Source organism: Lactuca sativa, chromosome 3 (genome assembly GCF_002870075.4).
Source record: "Lactuca sativa cultivar Salinas chromosome 3, Lsat_Salinas_v11, whole genome shotgun sequence".
Classification (NCBI taxonomy): Eukaryota; Viridiplantae; Streptophyta; class Magnoliopsida; order Asterales; family Asteraceae; genus Lactuca; species Lactuca sativa.
The window spans coordinates 256,275,940-256,295,421 of record NC_056625.2 but is presented as its reverse complement, the minus strand read 5'-3'; the positions used below and the strand labels follow the sequence as shown (position 1 = coordinate 256,295,421).

At 38.1% G+C, this 19,482-nt stretch overlaps 1 protein-coding gene across 1 annotated transcript; it reads left to right on the top strand.

Annotated features, from left to right (window-relative positions):
- Positions 1-1,357: 1,357 nt before the first annotated feature.
- Positions 1,358-2,636, top strand: LOC111883308 (protein NDR1). Its single transcript, XM_023879643.3, has one exon. The coding sequence runs from the start codon at positions 1,821-1,823 to the stop codon at positions 2,475-2,477; it is 657 nt and encodes a 218-aa protein (XP_023735411.1). The 5' UTR covers positions 1,358-1,820; the 3' UTR covers positions 2,478-2,636.
- The last annotated feature ends 16,846 nt before the right edge of the window (positions 2,637-19,482 follow it).

The window sequence follows — 19,482 nt, the reverse complement described above, 5'->3', positions numbered from 1 at the left end:
TGCTGTAGAATTAATAGTACTTTGCTACGGAATTAACAATACTCTGTAGGAATATTAGTTTTTTTTGTCTTATACAAACTTCATAATAAACCCATTTTAAAATAAACATCATTCATTCAATTTTCGTAAAGAGTTGCATTTTTTTATAACATGAGCTCATCTTCAATTTCTATATTTGCATTCTTAGAAGTTGGTGCATTGGAGGCCATTTTTATATTTTTCAATACCAGGATGAGTTGATATAATATTTAACTGGTATGACAATTTATACACTGAACCGTATAGGTGTACACTTATCTTTATAAGTGTACATTGATTCGTTGATAACAGTTCTATGTGGATTCTCAAATAGTTCTATAGACTGATATTAAACATAAGTTTATTATTTTTATCATTTTTTTGTCAATTTTTTACATAATAATTGTTGGTGATTTTGATCATCAATGTTATTTAAGTGTAATGAGATTACTTTGTGTTGACCAAAAATGATCTTGATAAATATTAAACAAGTAAGGAAGGTGTGGAGTACACACTTGTGTTAAGTTTGATCAAGTTTCAAAGTACACTGTCATTTAGGGGCGAAGCCCCTAAACGAACGGGGGTCCGGGGGCAGCGCCCCTGGGAGCGGGGTCCAAGGGGCAGAGCCCCTGGCTGGGATCGAAAATTGATTTTTCAGATAATTGACCATTGGTTTGACCCTTATCCATATATCCGTTTTTATGACAGTTTTTATGGTTTTATGACAGTTTAAAACTGTCATATGACAGTTATCAGACAAAGATATTAAAGTTGGTTTTGGTCTCATTTTCTGGTACATACGAAAATATATCATCAAACATTCTCGGTTCTTGTCTCTCTAAGTCTTATCCAATTGAGGATTTGTGAGTACCACCAAATACTTCGATTTGAAAGTGATAATCACAATTCTCAGAATTTCCAAGCCTTTCTACAACCAAATTTTCTAACAATAATCACATAATACATTATGTGAATAAAATAATAATAATAATAATATTAATAAACGAAAAAAAAAAAAAAACGAAAAAGAAATTACAAAACCCAAGATCCATAGAGGTGTTCCATTTTCTCAGAGGGATCACTTGATCCACAGAAGGATCCTATGGTCAGATTTTTTTCATGGTCATTTTCTTTGAGAAAACGCTTCTTTTTGGCCATTTAACGAATTTTTTCAATAAGAAAACTCATGTTCGTTCGTTGTCGAGTTACTTAGGTCGGGAATTCGTAGCATGACAACCCAATTCAGAATGAGCCCGTTAAATTTGAGCCCATGAATTAAAATTCTTAGCCCAACCTATTTCTTCCTTCCCTTCGTTTTTATTTCTGGCCACCCACACCTCTATTTTCTTTTCTTTTTCTTTTGTGAATCGATCCACATATTTCAAAGGCTCAAACACCAAAATCTAACCCTAAAATCCGTATATCTTTCTTCCAAGCCGATATCTCGTCGATATCGTCTCGATTCGCCATTTCCAATCGCTGATCATTTCCAAATCGATGAATTCTGTTCCTTCGTTCACGCCAATCGTCTTCAGGAGTAGGCTTCCCAACCCCGTACACTTAACCCTGACTCGTACCCTTGAGGTATGTTAACGATGAAGACATACAACATAAGCTAGTAAGCTTCCATTGTTGAGAATGAATGGCTGCGTTCACACGAGATATTTATTATTTAAGCCACTTGTAAATTACTCGGCTGTTTCCCCATCATTGGGGAGAATTTACCTTCAAAACAGTGCGATCTCTCTCTCTCTCTCTCTCTCTCTCTCTCTCTCTCTCTTCGCCGGAACCCCAACTGAACCATGTCGGACTACAGCCGCCCCGATAACGGATCAGGCTGTTGCAGGTGTTGTTTCAGCTTCATACTAACCTTAGGTCTCACTTCACTCTTTCTGTGGCTAAGCTTACGCACTTCCAATCCAGTTTGTTCCATCCAAGACGTTTACATTCCCGCTCTCAATAAAACCCGAAATTCAACCTCCGATCAATCCATCTACCTCGATCTGAAGCTCGACAACGAGAACAAAGACAAAGGTATTTTCTACGACCCACTCAACATCACTTTACATTATTACATCAACCAATCAAATGGAAATGGAATCCCTATTTCCAATTACGTGCTCAAAGGGTTTTATCAAGGACATCAAAAAAAAGCACGCCGGAAAAACTGGACGGACACGCAAGGAGTGCCGTGGGATGCAGCCGTGAACATCACTGGTGGTAGACCGCCGGTATTCAGGGTGGATTTGGCGACGGCGGTTAGGTTTAAGATATTAGTTTGGAAAACAAAGAGACATAGACTCATACTTGGGGCTGATTTTGAAGTTAGTGACAGGGGTCAGAAACTGCAAAAGAAAGGTACACGGTTAAAATCCGGTGCACCGGAGTTGTTTTCCGGTAATTCATGTATAGCTTTCTCATTGGTTGTATTTTGTACATTAGTATTGGTGTTCATTTGAATTGAATGCAAGTCTTTTTGTATTATTATTATTATTTTTATGTATTGTATAGCTTCTTCATTGGTTGTTTTTTTTTTCTTTTTTTTATCTTGGTATTGGTGAATGTAAGTCTTTTTGTATTATTTTGTGTTATTATTTTTATATATTTTTGTATGTGCATTTACGTTTTCAAAGCAATTCTGTTATTAGATTTAGATCTTGCTAAACAATTATGCGTAAAATGTAAACATTGTTGTTGACTTAAGATGAAGTTCATTTTAACTTTGTTGTTGATTGTTAGGAATAATGAATAGAGTTTAGTTTAATGTAAGTTCCATTTATAATTTACTTACATGTACAAGCGTACAAATACAAACAAAGATATCAGTATTACTTCTAGCTTGTCTTAATGATCATTCAACCAAGGGTGCTTCAAAGATTCTATCTTTTTTATTCCGAGGATTTATGTTGAATCTATCCAAAAATATCATTTGTCCAAAACATAAAGTATAATTCTTTAATGTCTTCAAAATAAGAATCTTGTATTGGTTATAAAAAAAAAAAGTATTCATACATTTCGATAAAGTTTTATAAATCATTTGGAACCTATTATAACCATTAATGATAAATGATAACGTCATAAGAATAATAGAAAGCTAAATTAGCTGTAATTCATGTTAACATATTAAAAGAAATTGAAGACATTAACAACTTTACACAATTACCAAAAGTAATTTAGAAATTACATATAATTTGTAGTTCTTATGGATGGTCTTAAATCTAGTAACCTGATCAAAGTGTACAATAAGCATTCACAATGGATTTCAAGCATAAAAGTAGATACAATCATACAAACATACAAATAACCTTGAAACATGCACACATGAACCATTCATAATATAAAGATTGAACATAAAGTAAAATCAATATCAATATATGACTAAAATATGATACTTTGTTAAAATCACTATCAAAATGAAGCCCAATTTTGGAACAACTGATAGCAATCACACAAAAGCCTTGTTAAATATTGGATCATACAACATACCTTTATTAAAATTCTTCGCGATTATCTTTGATTTGGCTACAGTTGGAGTCTTATTTTGAGTGGATTAGGTACTCGATTAAGAGCCCTAAGGCTTATTTTGAGTGGATTAGGTAGAAAAATTCATGAAGGAAAGTCAAGCAATACTCGATTATGATCTTAATTTAAAAAACAAGAGATAGCAACCGACACTACAATATATCGTCAATAAAAATGATGTTTATTTAATAAACTAGTTGTGAGACCCATGTATTACATGAGTTATATATATATATATATATATATATATATATATATATATATATATATATATATATATATATATAAAGGTCAAAATATGTGAGAACTTTGAATTTATAAGAAAATAAAAAAGATAGAATTATTATAATAGAAATGTTTTTTATCTTTTTAAATTTAAACAAATACTAATTTAAATAAATAAAAAAACTAATAAGCTTTAATTTTGAGAAATTTGAAATTAAAAGTTAAGTTCATTAATGAAATTGATATCAATTTATTGCTACATTTATTGCAAGTATTAAATTAAAATATTATGTGGAATTAAATAAAATAGAAAAACTTATAAAATGACATGTGAAAAAAAAATTAATTCAAAATAATCACAAAATGACATTTGGCAAATTATATAAGAATGTGACATGTGACAAAAAAAACTTTCATTTATTAGAGAGGATTTGATCACTTTAAAGGCGTTTGGTAAAAAAAATATGTAAATGGAGAACAACTGATTACCCTCTCAATTCATAAACCTTTACATAAGGGGGTGATATTTCCACGTTAATTTTTTATCCTTCCACTGATATTTATATTATTTGACAATTATACCCTTATTTTAATTATAACTATCAAAGAATGATAAAGCTTCATCCTTTTTGTTTCAAAACCTGTGTCTACCCCCTTATCTCTCACACACTCTCACACATAGAGATAGATCTCTTTTCCATCACCATTTCATTCGCTGTGAACAATTATTTTCCCTCATCCTCTTATTTGATCAAACAACAACAATAACTAGAAAGACTCTCAAATCAATCACCTATCTCTTCGCCATTTGAAGATGTTATGGGTTTATTTTAATCCATGGAAAACCTAAATGATTTTTTTTTTTGCAAACTCCGCCACCACCGCCATGGAGTATATCCTTCATCTATAATTTTGATATCAATGGGAAAGGGAACAAACCTCGAAGTAATGGAACCAAGGGAGATAGTCAAGGGAATGAGAACAAACCATGGCCCCATTTACACCATCAAATGATGCTTCCAACTACTTCCCACTTGGTGGATTTTTTTAGTTCTTTATGTAGTTGATATGTAGTCGTTTACTCTATATGTTCGGTGAATGAAGTTTTTTTGAACGACCGAGATTATATAGTGCCAAAAACTGAGAATAACGTACAATTACATGTGAAATGGAGCAAAAGGGGAATAACACCTGGTATTTCACTATTCTAGTCAATACTGTGTGATTTGTTCCTATACTTAAACCAAACAAAAGATGTGGTTTTGATTTCACCAATGATACTCCTCCCATGTTGATTTTGTGAATGTGCATGAGGCTTAGAGATGGTCATTTGTTTCCTATGAAGAAAAGCAAGAGATGTACGGGTTGGAATTCTGTCTATAAATGCATGCCATGTGAAATAGTTCACCTTGATTGGAGACCAATTGTTCAATTTAAAATCAATTGGATCGATGGTGGATGTTTTGATTTCAGTTAAACTTCTCATGGAATTGATTGTGTCCGGAGAATTGATTGTAAGGATGTGAGCTCGTCGGCTTTTCTTCCATTGAAATTAAAGAGGTGAATACAGGTGACTTAGTGAAACTTATGAAATGGTACTGTGTAGATAAAACTAGGTTTTTAAAACGAAATAATAGATTGTGTCCTTGTGTGTGTGAGAGATAGAGGAAGAAAGTAAAAATGGTATAAGGGTATAACTGTTAATAAATTTAAATATCAATTGATGCGTGGAAGAATCAGGGGTCGTTTGATAGTTGCTGACTGAATTAGAGTTGATCGGGTTAGAAGCTGATTGGGTTAGAAATTCTGATTGAGTTAACTTCTGACTGAGACTTGCTGTTTGATTTTACATCTGACTGACTGTGCAAAATGACCATATTACCCTCAAACAATATTTTTTATAATAATATTTTTATGCAATAATCTCAAATCACAATATATTATTAATTAACTCCATGTATGCAATAATCTCAGGAACATGAAGATTAAAACAAAAAAAATCAACATATCTCTTGATTGTCTTCCCCTTCTTACCAATTGAAAACTATAAAACGGAACACATGTTTGCATTCATATGTACCTGGATTGAACCATTATCATGTATGGTTGCTATAAAATATGAAATACAATGATCCTTGTTACAATTTATAAAAACAAATCATACACCTATAAAAGAAAAAAAACTTGAACTCAGGGGACAAAGGTTGTCACAGCTGTAAGACACCTAATTATGCAATTCAAAGAAGCTATCCAAATTTCTAACAACAGGCACACAATGAGTAATGCATCTGTTTAATATTGTTCTTCATCCAATCCATATACATCATTCTAGACCCTTTGCTTCTTCCAGCCGACTCTGCATCATTAGCCCATTCTCATATTCATCACAATATTTAACACCACAAATATTTAATCACTCAAATGGAGTTTAGTTTAGTTTACATTACCTTCAACTATTTCTGTAACTGTAAATGCAAAGTGAGGTCTTCCAGTTGCCCTTGAAGCTTATCCTTTGCTTCTTGGAGTGCACCTGTTTCCCTTGCGGTCCGTATCTATTGAAAATGAGCAAACCAACAAATATGTGCAGTTTCACGTGAAGCATTGGAAAGTCGAAATTGATAGAATCCAAAGGGATTAACTGCAATTGAAAAGAAATCGACCCATTTGAGATGCTTCAGGGGGTTCACAATAAAGGAGGTGGTCGACGGTGAAGAGGATGGTGGCAATGGAGGTTTTTAACGAGGATGAAGATGATAGATAGAAACGATAGAGAGGACGAGTATTGAAGTTTCTGACCGATGGTGGAAGGAAGGAAGCGTTGCTTGGATCGATTGAAGTTTCTGGAGAGCTGCGTCCAGGGCAAGGGCAAAAGGCGTCAATTTTTTAGTCAGCCTCTTTATTTCAGTGGACCGAGTATTGAAGTCTGAAGAACGTAATTTCGCCGGTGGAGTGGAGATGATGCGATGGAGAAGAAGGCACCTACAAAAAGTGAAGGGCAAGGAGGGAAAATATGAGGCTTGGTCTCGGTCAGGAGGTTTTGAGATGAGGACCGAATCCTCAAATTTCTTTGGATCGAATCCTCAAATTTCTTTGGACCGAGTCTGTGGATAAAAAACCCAAATCAAACGCACCAACTTCTGATTGAGGACCGAGTCCTCCTTTCTGACTGAGTTAGCATCATTATCAAACAAGCCCTCAGTCTCCTTTAGATATTTTTCACGTAGATGTTAAATAGGCACATGGTCTTCAATATCCAATTATTGAATTATCTTTTAAACAAACATATTGAGTTTAGTCATTAGCAATTTCGCGTTATAATAGCTCCCATTTTAGAGGTGTATAAAATTAACAAACTCGAAAAGAATCGAGTTGTTCTAGAAATCAACAATGTTTTTTGCTTTTGAAAAATTTGAATTTTTAAGCTTGATTTGTTTTTTTTTGTTTTTTAATATAAAAATAGAATAATTACCATACCAAAACTAAATATCAAAACAACATCGTATTGGGTTTTTATGACGTCATATATAAGGTAGTCAAAAGCACATTAGATGGCCAAAAGCACATTAGGTGGTCCAAACCACATTAATCACTCTCGAGCTTATAATTGATTGTTTTTTGCCAATCTCGAGCTTATAATATCGTGGGAGGTGATCTAGATTATCAGGTAGGTTGAGATTTCAAGGGTATACATCAGAGTTTCAGGAATCAGATTATCAATGAATTTGGTTAGCAAGGGAACGCAAGTATTGTTCAGCATAGGGTATGGACGGTTCACGCCAATTAAGAAAGATGGATCGGAAATCCATATGGATTAGAAGGTGGGAAACCTTCGTCGAGTCCATGTGGGGGAGAGTTAAGTGGCAGTTCAGATTGAGGTTGTGTTGGTAGGGGGTTCAGGAAACTCCTGAGCACAAGTCGGCATCTTCATTGTTGTTCATATTAGGCCGTGGGGTTCAATGCTTGACCTACACTCCTGCTTGGTTGCAAGATTCAACTTAGGATGCATGGTATTGTGTTGGTTTGGGTATGGTAAGGCCATGAGTGGTAATCATGGTCGGTTGGAGGTGTTATAAGACTGCGATGGGATCGTAGCAATCACCAGTTCAAGGTAAACCATTATTAGAAATGGTCGAGCATGATGGGGAATCGGTTCATTCCTAGGGCACGTCGGTTAGGGTTGTCGAGGAGTATTCTTGAGGACCATTGAGGTCCGGGTCGGAGGCTGGTCTGTATAACTTTAGAGGAGTAGGACCCATGGGCAAGGCTCATGTGATAATGATAGATCAGGCGGGTCCTGGTAGAGACCGTTGGTTCAATGTGTCGGGTCTTGAGTTGCAGGATCATGTGGGGGATCAGTGTGTGGCGCAGAGGGGTTTTTACGCTGGGTAACCTTGTTGTTCATATGCTAGGGAACCTGGTGGTTGGACCAGGTGGGAGACTGGTAGTCTCATAAATGGTTTGAGGGTAATTATTTTAGATCAGGTGAGGGTTCATCGGGAAATCGGAAGGTTGTGGTGTGAATTGCAAGTGCAGATTCGTGAATCTCGGGTTGTGAGTGGAGTATTGAATTGATTTTGGGTATGATCTTGAGTCGGGTATCGCACGTGTTTTGTGTAGGATTTTGTTTCAGTGGAATAATGTGACATCCCAAAATTTAGGACATAAACTAAGAGCGACTAAGTTACGGAAAAATCTGTTAGTAACCTAACTCGTTCGATTTTATTTCATCTACGGAAATATAAACAATTTCAATTCCACTTTATATGATATCAAATGATACTATAACATCCGGTTTTCCAGTATTATTTTAATTATTTAATTTAAAGATTTTGGAGGGACTCGACGAGTAAGTGCCTCCACTCGTTGAGTAGGGTCGCGACTTGGTGAGGTGTTAAATGGATGGACCCGACGAGTCAGGTATCTAACTCGCCGAGTCAGCATTGCTGAGGAAAACCCTAATTGTCCGGGTTTGTGATCTATTTAAAAACTCTTATGGCCTTCATTTGCGACCACACTTTCCCTTGAGAGACCCTATTTGATTCAGAGATCATAGAGAGAAGAAGGGGGCTAATTTCATCATCTTGGTGCATTCTTGAAAGGAAGAGGGAGGCTATTCAAGCAAGATCAACTTGAGGAGCTCAGATATGCTGCTATTCCATTCAAGGCTGCTATTTAAGGCATAAATCTATACCTATTTTCGTATGGTTAGTAGATCTCATGAATTTAGGGTTTCTTCACCCTCTTTTAAGTTGAGTTATGAAGTGTGTGAAGTCCCTTTGAGGCTTAGAAATCAGATCTGGACCTTGAGAGGTCCAGAGAGTCCCATGATTCTAGCTTTATGCAGTCACATAGATTGTTGAGCCTAAAACACCATTAAGAGGGTCATTTTGTCAAATAGAGCTAGATATGTGATGCATGAGCATAAAGGCTAAACCTTTACATGACTTTTGGATGCTAGGAGGTTGGATTTATAAGCTAGTTTCACAGATCTGACCTCAGGTGGCTGAATGAGAAATCCGATGGAGCCGACTCGTCGAGTCCATAGGATGACTCGCCGAGTCATAGCGGGTGTGACCTAGCAGCCTGGACCCAATGTTCACTCATCGAGTTGGGTGTCAACTCAGTGAGCTGAGTGAACCCTAGGAAGAACATGGAGAATACGAGTGGACTCAGCGAGTCACAGGTGTGCACTCGGCGAGTCAGGTCAACCTTGACAGTTGACTCAGATAGGCTTTCTGTTGACTTCATGGGTGGGTCAATAAGGGGCAGGAGGATCAAGGAGAGGTAAAATGGTATTTTACCCATCCCGAGGGTTAAAAGAGAAAAGCGGACTTAAGGTGTAAATGAGTAATAAGATGGATAATGATTAAGATGCTTGTCTAATGTGTTAGGCGGAGGCTAGTCCAAGAATTTCGAGTGCTTGTCAGTTAACTGCCAGCCGAGGTGAGTCTTCTCACTATACCTTACCTAGAGTGGTAATTATGTGTGACTGGAAGGTCGTATGTGCTTATATGCGATATGTGATATATGTTTTATGTGATATGCTATGTTATGAGTTGCCTGGTTCGGACTGGAAGGTCGACAGGGTTTGGACCGGAAGGTCAACAGAGTTGGGCCGGAAGGTCAACAGAGTAGGACCGGAAGGTCAACAGAGTTGGGTCGAAAGGTCAACAGAATAGGACCGGAAGGCCAATATGGGTAGGGTCGGAAGGTCTACTAGAGTTACAACATCGAGTGGCTAATATGTGCATGTGGTATTTTGGGGAACTCACTAAGCTTCGTGCTTACCGTGTTATGTGTTATGTGTTTCAGGTTTTCTCAGGATCACGGGACGGTACCAGCTTGATTGTACACACCAGAGAAAGATTTATGTTTCGAGGATCTTGGATTATTAATTGATTAAACACAGTGTTATGTTTTGTAAACTAAATAAATGATGTTTTATGAAATGTATTATGAAGATTATATGATTAAAAGTGAAAAATTGTTTTGAAAATTCACGTTCTTACAGATACTTTGCTTCTAAATGTATGAATCAACAAACAATCAAACCGCTTAAACTACAACGCTAGTTAATACGTCTGAAAAAACTAGAAATTTGTAATAAGCAGTTTTGGGTGAAGCAATTATTTTAGACTCATAGTATGTATTCCCATGTTTTCAAAAATATAAAGAAAGTCCAAAACGGAGTTTGTATGCAAAAGATACGACCGTTTTAAGAAATGAAACCGGTATAACGTTGGTTTTACCTGTTCAAAGTAAACAATTTCACACCGTTAATGTACTTACACATTGCCGACGGGATTTATGAGAGCGTTTTTGGAATCAGACTATAGACTATTATTTAATTTCATACTCGAAATATTTTTAATAAAAATATTTACAAAAATCACGAAAACGGACACCGAGAGCCGTTTTGACGCAAAACTTCAAACGCGATTTCCCGGAATTCTGTAACTCCAAAAACTAATCCGTTCGGGTTTTTGAAATCCTTGAATTAAATCCAATCCGTCGGTATATTTGAAAAAAATTCTCGACACCCGAATCCTAATGCACACGATTATGGATACTAATACGCGATTATGTAACGACCCAAAAATCAAGGGTAAAAATTTCATTTTTCAATACTGTCAAAACGCATATATCTTTAAATTCAAACATTCCAAAAACATGATTAATTAAAAACATTCATCAGAGTTCGTCCCAAAATCATATATTGCAGAAACACGGGTGTGTACACTGCGATCAAGCTGAGCCCTTCCTTTCCAAAACAATGATACCTGAAACCATAAACAAAACCGTAAGCACAAAGCTTAGTGAGTTCCCCAGAGCATACCCCACATAATCGCATAAACCATATCAATCGCATAACCATTCATATAGACATATAGAGACGCCATGGAAACCCTCCAAGGTCTTATACACATAATCACATAAATCATATCAACTACACAAGCCATGCATATAAACATATAAAGAAGCCATGGAAACTCTCCAAGGTCTTACACCGGGTGCCACTAGAGCCCCCACGTGGTCTTAGCCCACTAACATGGGAACCCTCGCATGGTCTTAACCAGGAAAGGCAGGGGAACCCCTACATGGTCTTCTATCCAACTGCCTCGAGAACCCCCTGGGGTCTTCCATACCAATATCATGTCAACATAACACATAATCAATTAACAGTACACATGTACCAACCTTAAAAGCCATACATAAAACATATAAAGGTGTCATGGAAACCACCCATGGTCTTACACCGGATGCCATGGGAACTTCACATGGTCTTAGATCATTGCCATGTGAACCCCACATGGTCTTAGCCTGCAATGCCATGTGAACCCCCACATGGTCTTATATCCAACTGCCTCGGGAACCCCCTGAGGTCTTCCATGCAAGCAACACATAGTCAACTAGCACACAACATATCACAGAAAATATCTAGCATACCACATATCATATAATAGCTAGCATACCAAATAACACATATAACTAATTGCCATGGGAACCCCCACATGGTCTTAGTCTACTGCCTCGGGAACCCCCCGAGGTCTTCCACATAATCAGCTAGCATATCACATATCATCAAATGGGCAGGCCTTGGTGCCTTAGACCCATTGGTATGGTGAGGAGACTCACCTCGCACTGCTGAAGTCCCACGGATAAAACCATAGTTGCTGGTTGACATGTTCCCAAACTGTCAACATCAAAACAACATCCAATTAATAATTGGTTTCCAATACATAACCATAAATCTACACTTGGGGTAAATGGACCATTTTACCCCTAACCTAGCTTGGTTCAAAACCAAGGCCCAAACTCACACTCTGAAGGCCTAAAAGCCCAATAATCAACCAAGGCCCATCATATGGCCTAATTTTCCAAATTGGGCCCAAACCTCTATATAGACTTATCTTGAGGCCCAACCATTTATTCTAGTCCAAACAATTGGCATTCCGAGGGTCCAATATCTCATAATCATTAAGGCCTAATCCTGGCCCACTTATGGCCTAAGTTTCCAAATTGGGCCCAAGCCTTTTGAATGGGCCTTATCCTAAAGCCCAATAACTCCCTTAGTCCATAAATATGTTCCCAATTGGACCACAAAGGCCCACAACAGCTTAGTCCAATAAGTGGCCCAATAAGAACCCAAGTCCAATTAGAGTTTTTCACATAAAATGACGATTAGGGTTAAGTGTTCCTACTTAAACCATTAAGGAGTTAATCTATTAAGGGGTTAATCCATTAAGTCCAAACATACAACGAAATCAGGCTTGAGTCATAACTTCACTCCAATGGTCCAAAATGCGGGTCCCGATAAGTCTAAATAATTAATTCCAAAATTAGGATTTTCTAAATCCTAATTAGGGTTTCAAACCCATTACAATCCAATTAGGCCCAAAAGCTAAGTCGTTAGGCCCATTAGTGTTGCATTAGGCCCGTTTTGTCCAAGCATCCCAAACGAGTCAAAACATAAACAAGGCACACCGCCTCCAAACACGGCGGTTGGTGGTGGCAGGAAGCGGCAGCCACCACCTCACGGTGGTGGTTATGAGTTTTCTTTTATTATTCCGACACCAATTACAATATACAATAAAAATCTCAAATAAACACACACACACACACTCACTAACATAAACACACACATAACCACCCTAGTGGTGGCCAGCGGTGGTACATGGCGGCAGCCACCACCTCACGGTGGTGGTGGTGGCTGTTCTTGATTTTCCGACCAAACGAATCCAAACACAACACAAACACACGTTCATAATTTGCAAAATGCACCCCAGCCACCCACCTGGTGGCGTTTGGTGATGGCAACAGTAATGCTAGTGGCAACAACGGCGGATTGCGGTGACAGCCACCAACTTCCGGTGGTGGCGATGCTTCCTTTTGGTCTTATGCCCAACAACATGTCAACATACCCAAGAAAAAGTACACACGAACCGGTAGCCCTTTGGGATAGCAACGATGACCGGAGCAACAAAAACGAGCCATACAACAGCGGCAACACGTTAACAGTTGGAAAAAGGTGGCCGGGGTAGCACCGAAGACCGTCGAGAGGCGTTTGTGGATGGCTGAAAAAGGAAGAATAAGAAGAAGAAGAGAAGGTAAGTGGCGGACGCACCCATTATCCATGTCGTCGACCTATTCTCTCCGGAAAGGACGACGCTCGACGACGGATTTGGTGGTTGGCGACCTCAACGGAGGTGGTGGTGCGACACCGGAGGTCGAGTAAGTGGGAGTGGCGGTTTAAGATCCACCATAGGGTTAGGGTTCCAGAATGGGTGACGGGTTTATATACCCAGTCCCCTTAACTAATTTCGATAATACTATGTTTGGTCCCTCCCTTCCTTTTTTTCTTTCAAAGTGAGTCCATATTTTACCTTTTTAACACTGCATCCTGAAATCCTTGACAAATTAAGTCTAATACTTACCGAATATCCCCATGTCTTCTAAAATATTTACAAAATAAATCTCGAATTTATACTTTAACCCCCGAATAATTCAACTTATGGCATTTGACTTCCCAAAACCAACACCCCACTAAATACTATGGATTTTAGGGCGACTATTCGTTCATCAAATTTATGTATTTATTTATTTAATAAACATGATGTTACAATTCTCCCCCACTTAAATTAGATTTCGTCCTCGAAATCATTCCTTACCATACCTTACACATCCTACAAATCAAACGACATGGTCGAAACCATAAGCATACCCCAGCCTTCCCAGGGCAACCAAAACCATCCCCCACAGGTTCTAAAACCCGAAGATAAACGAATTTCTAGCAACATGATCGCATTTACTCCATCTGAAACCTGAAGTCTCGAGATGGTCTGTCTCCTTGACAAATTGCCTACACCGAAACATTCCCAAGTTTACTGCACTTATCTCCCAACTGGCTATTCAAATTCTGATATTACTTAGTCCAACTGTAACCAGCTTAGTATATGCCTCGAATGACAAGAAACTCCACACACGGACCCCAAATAACTGAAATCACTCCAAATCATCTTGTTTTCACTAGCTACTTTTCGAAAGCAACTGAGATTTCTCCGATCTCACCTTTGTTGGAATAGTGTCTAAGGCTGCAACTATATTAGGCAAGTAATTGACCCGGTTGTGCATGGTCCTTTTGGGTTGCCTTCACCATAGCAACTTGATAGGATGATTTATTAAGAGAGAGTAAATATTATTAGTATATTATGAGAATAATATAAAGAATAATATATTGTTATTTGATTAATATAAGTCATAGAATTAATTGGAATTAATTTGGTGACTTAAAGAGATTAATTAAATAAGAGGGTATAAACTGTCAATTGTTTGATAGTTAAACTTAGACTTTAAATCCATATAGATATGGATTGGACGGATTCTAGAAGCTAAGGATTGCTTCAAATCGTCCAAGAGTTATCTAAGGAATGGATTTGGATAGCCTTAAGAGAAGATTATCCAATTAGGGTTTAGGTTGTAACCCTTAAGGAGTCTACAAGTATAAATAGACCCTATGGCATAAGGAAATCGGTACTTCATCTAAAGTAGAGAACCCCTGGCCGATTTCCTCCCCTCTCCTCTCTCCCAAATCATCCTCCTTGCTATTTGGTGTTTGTAAGCCATTAGAGGAGTGACAATTGTGACTCTAGAAGCTCCAAGACAACAAGATCAACAAGGAATTCAAAGGTATGATTCTAGATCTGTTTAAATATTGTTATTACACCTAAATAGTTGTTAGAAGTCTTGGATTCAAAGCATGTTTAATTAGAAAGCCTAGATCCAAGCATTAGGGTTTTGCATGCGCACATAGGAAAGTTCTTATGGCTAAAACCCATCAGTGGTATCAGAGCCTAGCTTGGTTTTCATTAAATTGATGCTTATTTGTTTGAACCTAAACTGAAAAATTCGATTTTTGTGTTTCTGAGTCATGGACTCGGAGAGTTCCATAGTGGACTTGGCGAGTTGGCCTGACTCGGCGAGTCCCTTGGTGCACTCGGCGAGTCCAAGCGTCAGGAATGGCCAGATTCGGGATTTCTTCATGATTATCTTATGGAAACTTACCTTAATCATATTAGATCAACCCTAATTCGATTTTTTGATATATATGACTATTATCTTGATCTAATTAAAGATATTTATCAACTAATAAAATATTTAATTTCCTTATATGATAATTAATTAATTATTTTGGTAGTTATCTTGAAAGAAATCTTGAATAAATCAAATATAGATAATTAGGAAATTAATTGTTAATTAAAATTATTTGTTATTTGATCCTTCATCTTTTAAATGTTTAAAACTTGTCCTCAAGTTTTGAAATTTATATTTTGTGATTAAAAGTTTTAATTTAGACAATTTAAATTTCAAACCCTAGATTTTAAAAGGTTTAAAATACAACCCTATGCTAATATAATATTACAAGATTAATATATATATATATATATATATATATATATATATATATATATATATATATATATATATATATATATATATATAACTATAATGCTAGTCTTACCATTAGTAGGCCTCATTCACGAAGCCGATCTATAAGGTAGGTATAAGGTTGCGGCCTATAAAATGGCGCTTAATGGGTGTACACTCACACCCACCGCTTGCTTGATCGGTGGAGGGTCGTTAGCCGAACGGGTAGGATAGGGCAACCTCATCCTCTCATTAAAAGTATAATAGGAAATACAAAGTAACTACACATATATTAAAATTTCCCAATCTTAGTTACTTTAGGAAAAGTGAATTGATGCAATCCCATGAAATTACACTTTGCACCCTTGCTAAGAAGTTAGTGGAGCGTGTGTGGTTTACCGACACACTATTTGGTTCTAAGCAAAGGTGGCAAAGGGTGATTCATTGTTTATCATAGTTCGATGGATCGTGTGTGGTTTACCGGCACATCGAATAAGTGATCGTTACAATGAAGGCACCATGTGAATTTGCATGGTAATTCACACCCGCTTTGTGATCCTCGGTATCCCAGTCACAAACTAGAGGGGCATATCGAGATTTAAACATGCCATTGAATAGTTTCAATGAATCTCATCCGATCCTAGGAATTCTCAATACATTTAGGACTAATAGTTAGGTTTTATGGTGGAGAATTAGTGAATCCTCATTCACTTACCTTCAATTTATTTGCATGTTAGATTACGGCATCCCTTTTCTAATATGTAAATGTAGTTGTTGGATCCTAGCCCTATTTTTTCTTATTGGGTGATAATTGGGGATTCATATTCTAATCTATCTTTGTCCTTTCTATTTGTAGATATCGAACGCCAACAACGCTGCTGCTAGTTCTTTCACGTTGATGAGCCTTTGCCAAAAGGTCACCTCCGATGGAACGAACTTTAGCGAATGGATAAGATACATTCGCACCATTGCTCGCTATGAGGATAAGGAGTATGTCCTCGATGAGAAGCTCGAGAAAATCAACCCTGAAATTGATACTCCGGATGAAATTACCGCTTTCGAAACTCATGAGCGAGATGCAACGAAGGTACATTGCATCATGATAGCCACCATGAACTCCGAATTCCAAAAGTCCTACGAGGACATGTACCCATACGAGATGCATCAAGACTTATTGGAGAGATACCACCAAAACGCGAGACAAGAGCGTTATGAGATTTTCACTAACATGATTTCCGATAAGATGGGTCATGGAGAGTCTCTTACCGTGCACCTGCAAAAGATGCAAAGGTATGTCGACCGCCTTCGCAAGTTAAATGTTGACTTTGGGAAAGACTTGGCGATCGACATGGTGCTTCACTCTTTGCCTCCGATGTACAATCAATTTAGGATGACCTACCACAGGAACAAAGAGGAGGTCACCCTAAGCAAACTTCAAGGTCTCTTGAGGGTCGCTGAGAGCAACTTCAAAGACAAGTCTATTGCACCAACTCCCAATCCACCCGCTGCTCCTGTCTTGGCTATAGGTCAAGGAAAGGGAAAGAAGAGGAAGGCTTCGTCTAATAACTATCGCAAGGTTAAAGCCCGAGATGGTGCCTCTTCTAGTGGGACCAAAGTTGATCCCGCTAAGCCCTGCCCTAACCCGAAGGAGGCAGAGTGCCACCACTGCCACAAGATAGGACATTGGAAGAGAAGCTGACCAGAATACCTGCAAGCCATCAAGGAAGGAAAGATCAAGCCATATTTCGCAGGTATATATACAATTAAATCTAACGATTCTAATCATGCTATTTCTTGGGTTCTTGATACCGGTTGTGGTTACCACATTTGTTCTAATGTGCAGGGACTAAGAAGAAGTATGGATGTGGAGCAAGGAAGAATCAATCTAATCATGGGGAACAGAAGATCGTCGCCTGTGACCAAGATTGGAGTGTATTCTTTAGTGCTTAGGAATAATTTATGTTTAGATTTGAACAATTTTTGCTATTCGCCAGAAATGGCTAGAAACATCATTTCATTTCATGGTTTATATAAACAAGGTTTTAGATTTTCTTTTAATAATGAGAATGGTTCTATTTTGGCTTATCTAAATGGTGTCTTTTACTTTGAAGCTATACCATGTAATGGAATTTATGAAACTGTTATGATTGTTGATAACTTAGGAAATGATGTTTTGAACATAGATTCTTCCACTAGTATGGATAAAGCATCCTTGTGGCATTGTCGTCTTGGACATGTCAACAAGAAACACATAGCCCAACTCCAAAAGGATGGAGTATTGGAGTCATTTGACCTTAGGGAAGATGACATGTGCGAGTCTTGTTTACTTGGAAAGATGACTAAATCACCCTTCACAAGTACATGTGAAAGGGGTGAGGGCCTATTGGACCTAATAGATACTGATGTATGTGGACCATTTAGATCAACCACGAAGGATGGGAACCGCTTCTACGTGACTTTTACCGATGATTATAGTAGATATGGGTATATCTATTTAATCAAGCAAAAGTCAGAAACTTTTGAAAAGTTCAAAGAGTTCAAGAATGAAGTGGAGAATCAATTGGGCAGGAAAATCAAGATGCTTCGATCTGATCGAGGAGGAGAGTACCTAAGTCTTGAATTCCACGATTATCTCAAGGAGTGTGGAATAGTTTCGCAATTGACGCCTCCTAGGACACCGCAGTTGAATGGTGTGGCAGAAAGGCGTAATCGAACCTTATTGGATATGGTTCGCTCTATGATGAGTCGTGCTTCACTATCAATCTCTTTTTGGGGGTATGCCTTAGAGACTGCCGCCCATATCCTTAACCGAGTCCCTACTAAGAAGGTTGCCAAAACACCTCATGAGATGTGGACATGGAAAGCTCCCTCATTGGCACATATCAAGGTTTGGGGTTGCGAGGCTTTCGTAAGACGAGATACTCACGACAAGATCGAACCTCGAAGTGAGCGATGTATTTTCGTCGGCTACCCGCAGACATCCTTTGGATATCTCTTCTATAGACCAAAGGACAATGTTGTCTTTGTTGCGAGGAGAGGAGTTTTCCGAGAGCGAGAACTCATAGGCCAAGGAGACAGTGGGAGGCAAATCGAGCTTGAAGAGATTCAAGAGTCGATAGATGAAGGAACCTCTACCGCTGGCACTCAACCCGAGGAGGAAACTCCGGTTGAACCGTTTGACGAATCCTTACCTCTTAGACGTTCCGATAAAGTTAGAGTTCCACCCCAGTTTTATGGTTTTCATATTACTACTAAAGGGGAAACGTATATTAGTGATGGTACACTAATAAATCTTGATGAACCTAATAGCTATAAGGAAGCCATGGTAGGCCCGGAGTCTGCGAAATGGAAAGAGGCAATGGATAGCGAGATCCAATCCATGTATGATAACTAAGTTTGGAATTTGGTTGATTATGTGCCCGGACGTAAGACCGTTGGGTGCAAATGGATCTTCAAGGAGAAGACTGATGTGGATGGAAACGTACACACATATAAAGCGCGATTGGTTGCGAAGGACTTTACTCAAACTCCCGGAGTTGACTATGATGAGACCTTCTCACCAGTTGCGAAGATAAAATCTATTAGAGTGATGCTAGCAATTGCCGCATTTCATGATTATGAGATTTGGCAAATGGATGTCAAGACCGCTTTCCTTAACGGAAAGTTGGCTGAGGATGTTTACATCGCTCAGCCAGAGGGGTTTGTGGATCCGAAGCATCCGAATAGAGTGTGTAAGCTTGAGATATGGACTTAAGCAAGCGTCTCGCAGATGGAATCTTTGCTTCGATGAGA

Coding starts and splice junctions, on each gene's coding strand:
- LOC111883308 (XM_023879643.3), top strand. CDS start 1,821: ATGTCGGACTACAGCCGCCCCGATAACGGATCAGGCTGTTGCAGGTGT.